The following is a 14976-nucleotide window of genomic DNA, read 5'->3' as shown; positions in this document are numbered from 1 at the left end:
TCTTGGACCTGTTTCCTCTCCCTTCAGCTGAGTGGTTTCTTGTCATTCCTTGAACACATCACATGCACCTGCCCACCTCAGGACCTTTGCACTTGCTCTCCTCTATGGAAAGCACTCAGCTCCCACCTCCATTGGTTCCTTCCTCATGCCTTTCAGCTGTTTCCAATTGCCCCTTTCTCAGTGAATTTCTCCCTGACTCCTCTACTTAATGTCCTCCTCTTAATGTTTCCTCTTTCATTTTCTTATAGCACTTATGGCTTATCTAAAAAAAAAAAAATCCATAGTTTACTTTTACTGTCTATCTGTTGAAATGAAAAGCCAAAAGAGACAGGAGTTTTATGTTTTTACAGGTTCTATACCTAGTGCATAAGACAGTGCCTGACCCTTAGTAGGTGCTCAGTAATTTTTGTTCTTAAATTTGGGCTTGAAATACCTATAGATGGTTGTGTTGTGGCTACTAAGCTGTCAGGATGTGGACCACAGAGCCTTGGGTCTCAGCGTGCTGTCCAGGAGAGATATCCTTGAGCCTGCAATTTTTTTCTTCGTAAAATCCAGTTATATTGGGGAGGAAAGTTCTCAATAGCTCCCAAATTACTGTTATCTTGACTTGCAGAGGCCTGAATCAAGGATTCACACAGGGTCTGTCAAAGAGAATCCACCTTTGCTGAGATTAGTCAGAAAAGTCAGCTAGGGGTGGGGGAGGTAGCGAAAAGACTCATGCTTGAGGTTCTGAAGCCCCAGGTTCAATAGACCCACACTACTGTAAGCCAGAGTTAAGCAGTGCTCTGGTAAATAAATGAAAAGGAAGAAAGAAAGAGAGAAAAAAGGGAGGAGAGTCTAGTGGAGGTTGTATTGTTATGTGGAAAATTGGGAAATGTTAAGCATGTACAAACTATTGTATTTTATTGTCGACTGTAAACCATTAATCTCCCAATAAAGAGATTTTCTAAAAAGGAAACAGAAAGAAAAAGAAATAAGTAAAGAAAGAATAAGAAAGAGGGAGAAAGAGAAAAAAGAGAAAGAAAGAGGGGATGGAAGGAAGGAAGGACGGAAGGAAGGAAGGAAGAGAGAAAGGGAAGAAGGATGGAAGGATGGAAGGAGTGCAGAATGGAAGGCAAGCTAGATACTGCAAACAGAGATGGGCAGAGGGTAGGATTCAGGAAGCAGATAGAGAAACCTGGGGAGAGCAATGCCGGCTGGAGGAGCAGACCCAGGGTTGCAACCTTTCTTCCAAGAGCTGCTTGTGTAGACTTAGCTCTGGCTTCTGGGCTCAAGTGTGGAGCCACATGGGGTACGTTAGTTCACTTTCTGAACTTTCCGGCCCTATCCTGGGGATACATTCTGACAGCGCCTGGGTGCAGGTGACCCTGGCGGCGTGGAGGCACAGGGGGCGGGACAGAGAGCTGGGAGGAACTGTAGGCGGCGGGTGTTGGCGAGCGGGTGTGGGCGCTGGAGGGGGGGAGCCATCGGGATCCTGGGCGGGGCGGCGGTTGAGAAGGCGGGACACCGCGTAGGTGTTCCGGGAGGCGGGGAGGGGGCGGCGACCTAACACCCATAGACTCCTGGGGACACCCTGGCCGGGACCTGAGCGGGCCAGTGATACCGTGAGCGTCGCAAACTCTCGGTGGCCTGGATCTGTCCTCCAGCCGCATCCCGCCTGCACCTGTCCTGTCTTCCAGCCCGGCCTCAGCATGACGGACCAGGCAGCCTTCGACACCAACATTGTCACCCTGACCCGCTTCGTCATGGAAGAGGGCAGGAAGGCCCGAGGCACGGGCGAGATGACCCAGCTGCTCAATTCGCTCTGCACCGCGGTCAAAGCCATCTCCACTGCCGTGCGCAAGGCTGGCATAGCGAACCTGTGAGTCCACCTCCATCAGGACTGCTTGCCTGTCCCACGTCTGGTTTTCTGAGTCTCCTTCTGTCAACCTGTGGCTCTGACACTTGGGAGTCTCATTCTCTCTTCCTCCACCCTGTCCCGCGCTGTCCCCAGCCCCTGCTGTCTGGCCTGGTGTGTCCCTCATCTGTGCATCATACCCACCCTGTCCATGATCATGGGGTGAGTAGGAGGGAAGGGGTTTGTGTGGGTTTCTTCACCCCCCCTTTTTTTCTCTTTCTCTCCTCTTTTTCTTTCTTTTATAATTAAAAAAATAATTTTAACTTTATTATTGAATAGAGACAGAGAGGAATTGAGAGGGGAGGGAGAGAAGGGGGAGAGACAGAGAGACATCTGCAGAACTGCTTCACCACCCCGTGAAGCTTTCCCTCCTGCAGGTGGGGACCAGTGGCTTGAACCAGGTTCCTTGCACACTGTAGTGTGTGTGCTTAACCAGGTGTACCACAGCCTGGCCTCCTTCCTCCTTCTTTCTCTTCTTTATTTCACCTTCTTCACTTCCTTTGCGGTTGAGGTCCCAAGTCAGGTTTCTAGCCCAGCATCTACTTAACTCTAGACAGGTCCTGTTCAGAGTGAGGGGCACTTAGGACTGAAAGAAGCCTAAAATCCCAGCGCTCTCAGAAGCAGCAAACATGTGTGCAAAGGACTTTAGTGGGCCTGGGCTGTGACCTGAGAGTGTGCATTTCTAAATTTCTCTGCAAGAGGAGGTGCCATGTGCACATCACGTTGCCTGAAGCAACAGGACCACAGGGACAAGAGGATTCAAAGGGCACATTCTCATGGAGGATTAGTGTGAATAAGATACACACCAATTGCTCTGGTGTGTATCTTTATATTTAGAAGGGTCCTCACTTTACCTGAAGGGTACCTGGAGTTTCAGAGTGCCCACAGTTCTTAGTGTTTTCCACACTTAGGAAGACTATCAAAAAGTGCAGGATGTTCATAGCTGATTTGCAAACTATAACCCCTGCAACCTGGATTCTTTTTCTGGTAAGTTATTTGGGTCTGGTTCTGCCTTGTGGTTTGTGCAGCTCTTTTAAGACAGGTTAAGTGCAACACATTTCTTTTCTTGATGCCAAACCACTACTAGCCTTGTGGGGAGAAGAACTGGAGCCGGTCACATTAGGAAGGCAATGTCTCCATTACTATTTCATTGATGGTTCCTCTTATTAATAGGGAGTCTTTGCTTTGGGCAATCGTATTCAGTTAAAATCTTACTTCAAGGAACTGGGGAGACAGTATAATGGTTATGCAAAAGACTTTCATGCCTGAGGCTCCAAGATCCCAGGTTCAATCCCCTGCACCACCACAAGCCAGAGCTGAGAAGTGTTCTGGTATCTCGCTCTCTCTCTCTCTCTCATTAAAATAAAAATAAATAAAATATTTAACAAAAAAAATAATTTCAAGTGTGACCTGCAACAAGTAGAAATAACCTCACAGCTTTATCTACTTTTGAGGACCAGAGTTTATCACTTTTTTTTTTCTTTTCTATTTAAGAAAGGATTAATTAACAAAACCATAGGGTAGGAGGGGTACAATTCCACACAATTCCCACCACCCAATCTCCATATCCCACCCCCTCCCCTGATAGCTTTCCCATTCTCTATCCCTCTGGGAGCATGGACCCAGGGTCATTGTGGGTTGCAGAAGGTAGAAGGTCTGGCTTCTGTAATTGCTTCCCCGCTGAACATGGGCGTTAACTGGTCAATACATATTCCCAGTCTGCCTCTCTCTTTCCCTAGAAGGGTGGGTCTCTGGGGAAGTGGAGCTCCAGGACACATTGGTGGGGTCTTCAGTCCAGGGAAGCCTGGCCGGCATCCTGATGGCATCTGGAACCTGGTGACTGAAAAGAGAGTTAACATACGAAGCCAAACAAATTGTTGAGCAATCATGGACCCAAAGCTTGGAATAGTGGAGAGGAAGTGTTAGGGGGGTACTCACTGCAAACTCTAGTGTACTTCTGCTTTCAGGTATATATTTTGCAGTAGTTTACGGATACGTGTGAACATATGCTCTCTCTCATAGAACCTGGTGTATATTTAGGTTTTGGGACTTTGTTAGAAAGTGAACCACCTGAGATGGAATTAGAGTATACTATGAAAGGAAAGGTCTCACCCGAGTAATGAAGCTGAAGGGTTGTCATTCCACACGTGAAGTCTCTGGACACAGTCTGAGCTGAAGCATGTTGAGGTGGCAATCGTTGTGTTGGTTAGGTTGTGATCGGCAGATGCAATATTATTTGATATGGATTGGGAGAGGCATACGGGAAAGTGGGCCCTATCCAATGGTTCCAGGACTGGGGGAAGTAGAGGCTCTATAGTGGAGATGTGAGGTTCCTGCTGTCTTAGGGTTCAAAAAGACAATCGATAGTTAATGTTATCATCACATTATTTGGTAATTGGGTTAACTTTGAAAAGTCCTTTTGTTAGGGTTTGCTGTACAGTACCCAGTATCTTGTATATAGCTGTGCTAATGGTTGCTTCTGATCTACTTGGTCTAGGCTTTTGAGAGAGTCTGCATATCAATTACACAGCCTCTATATTAAAAAGATTCAGTTTGTGTTTTGAAAAACTTCGAGACATACAGTTAATTTTCCCCCTCTCATATAGTTTATCACTTTTTAAAGAAATAATGCTTGCTCTTTTTTATTATTTTATTTTTGGGATGGGATTAATGGTTTACAGTAAATACAGTTGTTCACACGTGGGTAAAATTTCTCAATTTTCTGAAAAACACTCTGAGCCAAGATCCTCCTTCACCATCATGTACCAGGACCTGAAAGCCTGCCTCCCCAGCCACTTAATTAAAAATTAAAACCTTTAATATTCCTAATGAGACTTAAAAATGTAAGATCTATTTTGAGGTTTATCCTTCTCACTTTTTAAGTAAACTTAGGTAGTGGTTATTTTCAGAACAGAAAGCTGACAGATCTTAATGTCCTTTCTCTCCTGAGAGTGAAGAACAGTCAGCATATGTAGCTGAGGCTTCAAGAACCAGACTTGCTAAAAATCATCACCTTTTTTTTTTCACATTCACTTTTTCTTTTCAAACATGCACATTCTCTTGTATTTGTTGTGTTGTACAATTTTTCCTACTATAGAACAGTGGTCTAAATAATGGCAACTTGTAAGTCTAAAGATTAAATATACATGAATAAAAGCATAATCTGATGGCTTGGTCTAGTCAACCAAGTCAGTCTAACCTACAGAGAAATTGCACCTCAATTTCAGACTGAAATCCACTTAGTACCATGGGCTGCTTGAAATAGTATCTTATAAAGCAATTGGTGTCAGGAATTTTGTTTTTCCTGAAGGAATAAATATTGTTTTCTGGAAAGACACAAAGTGAGACCACTTACTCGGGACTTCAAGGCTAGGGATCTGCAGTGAGGGTGTTGAGTGTTCTTATTTGGTAGAGTCAGAGTTTGACTTTTAAAAAAAAATTTATTTATTGGGGAATTAATGTTTTACATTCAACAGTAAATACAATAGTTTGTACATGCATAACATTCCCCAGTTTCCCATATAACAATACAACCCCCACTAGGTTCTCTGACATCCTTCATGGACCTATATTCTCCCCACCCACCCACCCCCACCTCAGAGTCTTTTACTTTGGTGCGATACACCAAAAAATCATCACTTTTTATAAGACATTTTTTTTTGATTCACTTGAAAGTTGAGTAGAGTTTAAATAACTTCCAGAAAATAAAGGAAGGAATACATGGTATACTGAAAAGAGCAAAGACCTGTCATAGGCCAGGACTTCTGGTCCGAGAGATCATGAATTGAACAAAATGAGTTGGCTCAGGTAACTTCTGAGTCTTTTTTTTTTTTTTTTGCCTCTAGGGTTATTGCTAGGGCTTGGTGCTGGCACTGTGACTTCATGGCTCCTGGTGGCCATTTTTTATTTAATTTTGTTGGATAGGACAGAGAGAAATTGAGATGGGGGAGGTAGAGAGGAAGAGAGACAGAAAAACACCTGCATCCTTGCGTGGGTCCTTGTGCTTGGGGTACTATGTGTGCTTAACCTGGTGCGCTGCTACCCAACCCCTGGTGACTTACGAGTCTTTTAACTTAGAAGTCTAGAATTTTATGACTATATCAATATGAGCAACAACAGTAGTTACTATATTATCTGGAGAGAGAGAAAGAGAGAGAGAGAGAGAGAGAGGTTTTATGCTTAAATTCCTGATGTTTCTTTGGTGAAATATTATGATTAAGCTCCATAAGCTAGTTTCTACAAATCTGCCATCACCTTGTCCCTTGGAGAATGTGTCCTCCTAGAACAAGTCTTTAGCCCTAATAAGCTACTTGTTGGTAAACTAACCTATTCATCCAGTACATCAAAAACAATAATAAACGCCTTTGGAAAACTTGAGATCATATCTTATCGGTGCCTACCTGACTACATGTCACAGTGAGGCAACTCAACTCTTGTTTTCCCAAAGAAATATTTGAGGTGATTTATACTTAAGTTTACCATCTTCAAATTTATTCAACTTTTGGACATTTTATCAGATATGCTTTATATCGCTGAATTGATCCTCTCCATGTTTTCAGAGGGTTCACTGTATTCCCTTTTTCTTGTCAAAAGCACAAACAGTCACATTCCATCCTGTCTACCCATTACTGGCACTCTGAACTCGAGTTAGCTTTCGGATTTGTGGTCTTTGAAAGCTTCTCTAGTTGGCTAGTGTCTTTTCTTCAACCCTTTTTTTAAATTTCTTTTTTTTTTATTTTTAAATCTTTATATATTTATTGGCTAGAGACAGTCAGAAAACAAGAGGGAAGGAAGTGATAGGGAGAGAGACAGAGAGACACCTGCCACCCTGCTTCACCACTTGTGAAGCATTCCCTCTACAGGTGGGAACTGGGGACTCAAACCTGGGTTCTTGCTTATTGTAACATATGCGCTCAACCAAGTGTGCCACCACCTGGTCCCCTTCAACTTTTTTTCTGATCTAACTCTTGGACGTCCCGGGCTGGATGGATAGTTGGTCATTTACCTAGAAATGAATAACCTAGTAGTTAGCTTTGACTTTTCGTGATAGAGATTAAATAATACTTCCTTTTCCTCCAGTGGAGTGTTCTGGAAACAGGATTTCCCACTTAGATACTTTATGTGTTATCTGTCCATATGAGCAAGAAGAAGTCGGAAGTTCTTTAACAAATTAAAGAAACATGTGAGGTCTTTGCTAAGTGTGGTCCTGGCTCCCATTCTGCTGTCTTGGGCTGTACTTCAGAAATGTTATTATTTTATCTTAATCATAGCAAACCACAGCTTTTAAAAAAAAAATTGGGAATGTCTCACCCTTTGTTAGAAGCCATATGCAAAATTGAAAAACAGTGCTAACATTTAATCTTAATTTCAAAGAATTTATAAATACTTGCTCAGGGTCTGGGTGGTAGTACACCCAACTGAACACACACACACACACACACACACACACACACACACACACATACACACACACGTTAACATGCAACAATGCACGAGGAATGGGGTTCAGTACCCTAGTTCCCATGTCAGTGTGTGTGTGTGTGTGTGTGTGTGTGAATGTGAATGGATCTTCATTACTGGCATTATGTGCTGCAAATGTCTCGTCTTCTCTCTGCTGTCTGTCTCCCTCTTTGTCTCTCACCCATTATCAAAAAAGAAAGAGAAAAATGGCCACTGGGAGTGGTTGAATCATGTAAGCATTGAACCCCAGCAAGAACTAGCAACAACAAAAAAAAATCAACAACATATTTTTGGATATCAAACACATAAGGCCAATGAAATAGCTCAGTTGGGTAATGTGCTGCTTTGCTTGTGTGCCAGTGCAGGTCTGAACCCAGGCCTCACTGCACCGAAGGAAGTTTTGGTGTCGTGTTCTCATTCATTTTCTCTCTGTCTGTATCTAAAATAAACAAATATATGTGTATATATGTATACATATGCACATATATAATGAATAAATACATTAAAACATTGGCTCAATTAACCTATCCTTCTGTAAAAATTTCTTTTTTCATTTTCTGTCATGGGAGCTTCACTGCTCCAGGCTGACATTTTCAGACAGAAAAAGAGAGACAAGAGACAGCAGAAGAGAGGGTATGACACCACACTACTGAAACTTCCCCCTGTGTGATGAGGGCTGGATTCTAACCTGGGTTGTGCAGATGGCAAAGCTGGTACCCTTTCACATGAGCTATCTCACCAGCCCAGAAGTTCTTAAATGACTTAGAACTTTTCAAAAAATGTCAACAAGGTTTACGGTAAAAGTGAAACAGAGAAAGATTATAGGCAGCATTGTCTCAAACCAATTTTTGTTTGACAAGTTCCAGAGAGACAATTTTGATGGCTCTGGTAGTTTCAGAAGGATGCTTCATGTTCACCTGGGTAAACTACTTGGGATGCAAAGACAATTACCATGAATGAACACAAAAGTGAAATGTTGTGAGCATGTGTCTCCAGTGAGATTTTGGTCAACTGCAAACTTCGAATAGTTTTTCTCTTGTTGCTAGTTACCTGTGACACCGTTTTGTGGTGACATTATTGCCAGCATGCATGCAAAACTAGCTTAGAAGTCAGCTAGGCTTGTAGTTTTAGTAGATGCTTATTTAACAGATGTTTAGTGAGCTGCATTGAGAACAGTGAAAGTTGTCATTTGGCTCCTGTGAACACGGATTAGCCTTCATTCTTACAAATCCTAGAAAAAGAAACAGTTCATCAGAGAGTTTAAACAGCTTGATGGGTATCTTATAAACAACAAAAGGGAAAGAGATAATTTGAATTGAGTCCTCTCTTGCCAATGTTCTCCTTGCTTGTCGTGGTTGAAGAGATGTGTATCTTCTGAGCCACCTCACCCATAATTCCAGACTTCTTGCCAACTTGTGGCTGGCTCTGTCCAAAGCCCTTTACCTCTGTCAACTCCTTTACTTCCTTCATATGTGCTCAGCAGAGCAGATACTAAATCCCCATTCTGTAGGCGATGTACCAAAGGTTAGAGATGTTAAGTGATCTGCTCAGGACATCTTAGCAAGTGGAATAACTGGAATTCAGACCCTAGAGTAGCCTAGAGTTCCAGTTCATAGACGTTCATGATATTATCTTCTCCCCTGCGATAACTTGTATTTAAGAAAAGTTTCATCCCGTGACTGTAGAGACATAGAGACAGCTTGGCTAGTAGGTCATCAGATTTGCATGCCTGAGGTCCTTGGTTCAATCCTTAGCACAACATGTTCCAGAGTGAGGCTCTGGCCTTTCTCTCTCTCTTTCTCTCTCTCTCTCAATAAATAAAAAAGATTTTTTAAAAAGTTTCATCCCTAGATCAGTTCTCTAATTCAGTTAAAACTGCTGCTGCCCCTGATGAACAGTGTTGAACCACTATTGAATACTTTTCTAGATATGGCAGAAAGAGGAGCTAAACTTAAAGGTTTGTACCTTCATAAAGTAAACCCATTTCTTAGCTCTTTTGGCCAGTTTCTCTCTCTCCATTGATTAAAAACCACCATTGGCATTTTTATTTTGTGACTGGGTTTTATGTTGGTTTCTTCACATCTCTGTAGACTCATTTGCTGCCTAGTTCTGGTTAACTGGGAACTGATCTAAGTGAGGGGAAAAAAATCTGTGATTTGGGAGTTGGGTGGTAGCACAGCAGGTTAAGCTCGTAGCCTAAGGATCCCTGTTGGAGCCCTGGTTCCCCACCTGCTGGAGAGTCACTTCACAGGCAGTGAAGCAGGTCTGCAGGTGTCTATCTTTCTCTCCCCGCCTCTCTCTTCCTCTCCTCTCTCCATTTCTCTCTGTCCTATCCAACAATGGCAACATCAATAACAACAGCAATAGTAACTATAACAACAATAAAAAAACAAGGACAACAAAAGGGAAAATAAATAAATACATAAATAATTTGTGATTTATCTGAGGCTTTGCTCAAGTCTCATGTAGAGGGGTAGACTCCCTCTTCTTCAGTTTATAATGGTTGTCACAGAAAGTCCTTTGAAGCTACATGCCTACCCCTCACCACTGGGTTTTTACTTTGGTGCCCTACTTACAATTTGATCAGGTCCTGCTTTTAGTTTCCCTTTCAGATCTTCTTAGTCAGCTTCTGTTGATGAGTGGGATCATCCCAGGGGTAGGCATGTAGCTTCCTGGGCCAGTGGGGGGTGGGAGTGGGCGGGAGGGATGGGTCACAGTCCTTTGGTGGTGGGAATGGTGTTTATGTACACTCCTAGCAAAATGTAGACATATAAATCAGGAGCTAATTAATATGAGAGGGGGAAATCAATTGTATGTCTCAAAGTTTCTCAAAAGACAAACTGAATCTTTTTAATATATAGGCTATGTATTTGATATGCGGACTCTCTCAAAAGCCTAGACCAAGTAGATCAGAAGCTTCCAATAGCACAGCTATATACAAGATACTGGGTACTGTCCAGCAAACCATAACAAAGGGACTTTTCAAAGTTAACCCAATTAACAAATAATGTGATGATAATATTAACTATTGATTGTCTTTTTGAACCCTAAGACAGCAGGAACCTCACATCTTCACTATAGAGCCCCTACTTCCCCAGTCCTGGAACCCTTGGATAGGGCCCACTTTCCCGTATGCATCTCCCAATCCAAACCAAATAACATTGCATCTGCCGATCACAACCTAACCAAAGCAACGATTGCTACCTCAACATGCTTCACCTCAGAATGTATCCAGAGACTTCACGTGTGGAATGACAACCCTTCAGCTTCATTACTCGGGTTTCAGATGCCACCAGGATGCTGGCTAGGCTTCCCTGGATTGAAGACCCCACCAATGTGCCCTGGAGCTCAGCTTCCCCAGAGACACACCCTACTAGGGAAAGAGAGAGGCAGACTGGGGGTATGGACCGACCAGTCAACGCCCATGTTCAGCGGGGAAGCAATCACAGAAGCCAGACCTTCTACCTTCTGCAACCCTCAACGACCCTGGGTCCATGCTCCCAGAGGGATAGAGAATGGGAAAGCTACCATGGGAGGGGGTGGGTTATGGGGATTGGGTGTTGGGAATTGTGTGGAGTTGTACCCCTCCTGCCTTATGCTTTTGTTCACTAATCCTTTCTTAAATAAAAAATTAAAAAAAAAAAAAAGAAAAAAAGAAAGTCCTTTGAAACCAGGCCTTACTTTAATTTAATTTTTTTTTTTTTACCCTTTTTTAGAGTCTGTTTAGAAGTCTGGTTTGGGAAGCACAGTTGACTCATTTTCCAAACTCTAGTTCAACAGCTCAACCAATGCTGTGGATAGTTTTAGTAGGAGCTGAGATGCATGCCTACTGTCAATCCTTTTAAAAAAAAAAAATTTTATTTATTTATTGGATAGAGATATAACGAGATTGAGAGTAAAGGGAGGAAAGAGAGAAGGACGAGAGAAGAGAAGCACGACACTGTTTCACCTTCTGTGAAGCTTTCTTCCTAAAGGTGGGGACCTGGGCTTGAACCTGGGTCCTTCCATGTGTGGTAATGTGTTCTCAGTCAGGTGTGCCATCACCTAGCCCCTGCTATTCGTTTCTCTGTTCTCTCAGTATGTTCTTCAGAATAGATGGCAATTGTACTACAGCCAGAGTTGTCCTTTCAGAGCCCTTTTCTCTGCTTCAGGACTCCCTGAATCCAGGTATCACAGGAAAAAGAACTTGAGGTTGTAAAAGTGATTTACAAAAGTATGCACAGAAAATCTCGCCCCATTTGTAAATGCAGTTGACCACTGAACAGCTCAAGCTTGAATTACACAGTTCCACTTACATGCAATTTTTAAAAATATTTTATTATCTTTTGTTTTATTTGTTATTAGTGGTTTAATAATGATTGACAAAATTGTGGGATAAGAGGGGTACAATTCCCACCACCACCAGACTTTCATATCCCATCCCCTGCATTAGAAATTTCCCTAATTTTTTCCCTATTCTTTATTCTTCTGGGAGTATGGGGTATAGAAGGTGGGAGGTATGGCTTCTGTACTTGCTTCTCCACTGTACATGGGCATTGACAGGTTGATCCATAGTCCCAACCTGTTTCTATTTTTCTTTAGTGGGGTAGGGCTCTGAGGAGGTGAGGAGGTGAGGACACACTGGTGAGGTTGTCTGCCCAGGGAAGTCCGGTTGGTATCATGGTAGCATCTGCTACTTGGTGACTAAAAAGACATGTAATTTTCTAATAAACAGATGACATGAAGTTACTATATTGTAAATATAGTACAACACACTGCAAGTGTGCTTTCTTTTTTTTTTTTCCTCCTCCAGGGTTATTGCTGGGCTCGGTGCCTGCACCATGAATCCACCACTCCTGGAGGCCATTTTTTCCCCCTTTTGTTGCCCTTGTTGTAGCTTCGTTGTGGTTATTATTATTGCCCTTGTTGACGGAATTTGTTGTTGGATAGGACACAGAGAAATGGAGAGAGGAGGGGAAGACAGAGAAGGGGAGAGAAAGATAGACACCTGCAGACCTACTTCACCGCCTGTGAAGCGACTCCCCTGCAGGTGGGGAGCTGGGGGCTCGAACCGGGATCCTTAAGCCGGTCCCTGCACTTTGTGCCACATGCGCTTAACCCATTGCGCCACCGCCCGACCCCCGCAAGTGTGCTTTCTATTGCTTGTGATTTTATATTCCCTAGCTTCTTATAAAAATACAATATATTCACTGCAAACTATTGTGCACTTTTGCTTTCAGGTATATATTTTGCTCTAATTTATGGATACATGTGTACATATGTCATATCTCATGGGACCTGGACTATATCTAGGTTTTGGGGTTTTGTTATGCAGTGAACCAGCTGAAATGAAGTTAGAGAATCCTATGAGAAAGGAAAGGTCTCATCGAGTAATGAGGCTGAAGGGTTGACATTCCACGCCTGACGTCTCTGGACACAGTCTGAAGTGAAACATGCTGAGGTGGTGCTCATTGCCTTGACTAGGCTGGGATCAGCAGATGCGATATCATTTGGTGTGAACTGAGAGAAGCGTGCAGGAAAGTGAGCCCCACCCTAGAGGTTCCAGGACTGGGGGAAATATAGGCTCTATGGAGGAACCAGGAGGTTCCTGCTGTCTTAGGGTTTAAGATAGTTATTGTTATAATCAGATTATTTGGCAATTGGGTTAACTTTGAAGATCCCATTATTAGGATTTTCTGTATCATACACGACATCACCATAATGTATGTCCTTTGGCATTATTTATATATAGTTGTGTCTTATAAAGTAACACCACTGGTTGTTTCTGTTCTCCCTGGTCTAAGCTTTTAGGACAGTCAATATTTCAAAAAACAAGTCATTATTAGAAATGTATTAACAATTTGAGACCACTGTTAAAATTCAGTCTGATTACACATTTTGTGTAGTCAATAATTAAACATGAATTTTTACCGCACAGGGGGTTAATACCTCTAGGCTATAAACTGTTCAAGGGTCAACTGAATGTGAGAAACAAAACATCTTCTTCGGATAAACTGCTGACATAGAGATGCACCTTGGAGTGCATCTAGCTGACTTATTGGGGGGGTCTTTTAGCACTTTTTCATATCCTTCCTTCTTATGAGAAAATTCAGCTTGGGGGCTAGGGGGTGACACTGTGACCCTCTTACCCCACAGTCTTGTCAATCATTAGTAAGCCACTAATGAAGTGCAAGGAGCTCACACCTTCAGTGGGACACTTCACAAGCAGTTTTTCTTTCTCCCTCTCTCCCTTCTCAGTTTCTGTCTGTCCTATTGAATAAAATGGTAGGAAAAAATGACCACTAGGAGCTGTGGATTCATAGTGCTGGCACCAAGTCCCAGCAATAGGCGAGAGAGAGAGAGAGAGAAAGAGAGAGAGAGAGGGAATTCAGCTTGTATTGCCCTTTGCAGGGAGACCTTCTTAACCATCAGTTAACCCCTTTCTCTGCCTTCCCCCAATATCTTCTTTCATCTAACTAGAGCTGCTGCCACTATCTGATATATCTGTTGATTCAAAGGTATTTATTTGTTTCTGGTTCTGTTCTCACCTCCTTTGACATATGCTTCCTGAGGGCAGGGATCTCCTCTGTCTTGTTCCAGTGTAATTCCAGCATGTAGAATGGCTTGTGGGGGACACAGTCAGTACTCAGTACAGATTTATGGGATGAGTACTTGTACAGCCTCTAGACACTTTGGGGTAAAAGGGATTATGGGCTTCCGTCACAGGCTTTTCGCTTGTCTTGCTGAGTAAGAACCTAAACAGGTGGATCAGGGGACAAAGTGAAAAATAGACATTTCCCCTTGTTGTTCTTGAGAGCTTTATCCACTTGCCCCAGCTCCTGACTTTTCCGGAGCTTTCTCATTAGATCTATCCCTATGGGGACCATACCAGGGGCTTCATCTAGTGTGCTGGGGTATGGAACATCATGAGGAGTTGATCACTCTTATACTAATTCCTTCATATTCCCATTTCTCAGTAAGTGCTATTCATTCATTCAATAAGTATTTTTTTAAATTTTTATCTATTTATTCCCTTTTGTTGCCTTTGTTTTTTTATTGTTGTAGTTATTATTGTTGTTGTTACTGATGTTGTTGTTGTTGGGTAGGACAGAAAGAAATGGAGAGAGGAGGGGAAGACAGAAAGGGGGAGAAAACCTACTTCACCACTTGTGAAGTGACTTTCCTGCAGGTGGGGAGCCAGGGGCTCGAACCGGGATCCTTGTGCGGGTCCTTGCGCTTTGCACCACCTGCGCTTAACCCACTGCACTACTGCCCGACTCCCCCAACAAGTATTTTTTTTTAGTTTTTGGTTTAATAATGATCGAAAAGACCGTAAGATAAGAGGGGTACAGTTCCCACCCCCACAGTTCTGTATCCCATCCCTCCATTGGATGCTTTCTTATTCTTTACCCTCCAGGGGGCATGGGCCCAGGATCACTATGGAGTCTAAAAGGTGGGAAGTCTGGCTTCTGTAATTTCTTCTCTGCTGGACCCAGGCATTAGCAGGTCAATTCATATCTCCAGCCTGTTTCTGTCTTTCCCTAGAGGGGCAGGACTTTGGAGAGGTGAGATTCCAGGGGACATTGGTGAGGTTGTCTGTCCAGGGAAGTCAGGTTGGTGTCAAGGTAGCATCTGCAACT

The 14976-nt window shown here is 43.0% G+C and overlaps 1 protein-coding gene across 1 annotated transcript in view; it reads left to right on the top strand.

Annotated features, from left to right (window-relative positions):
• Nucleotides 1-1564: 1564 nt before the first annotated feature.
• Nucleotides 1565-14976, top strand: part of FBP1 (fructose-bisphosphatase 1) — a 34935-nt gene continuing 21523 nt past the window's right edge. The window contains exon 1 of the mRNA XM_007539868.3: nt 1565-1861. Coding sequence (XP_007539930.1) covers nt 1692-1861 — 170 coding nt within the window. The 5' untranslated portion in view covers nt 1565-1691. The remainder of the gene's footprint in view (nt 1862-14976) is intronic.

Source organism: Erinaceus europaeus, chromosome 10, assembly GCF_950295315.1.
Source record: "Erinaceus europaeus chromosome 10, mEriEur2.1, whole genome shotgun sequence".
In the NCBI taxonomy this organism is placed as follows: Eukaryota; Metazoa; Chordata; class Mammalia; order Eulipotyphla; family Erinaceidae; genus Erinaceus; species Erinaceus europaeus.
This window is presented reverse-complemented; position numbering and strand designations above follow the sequence as displayed.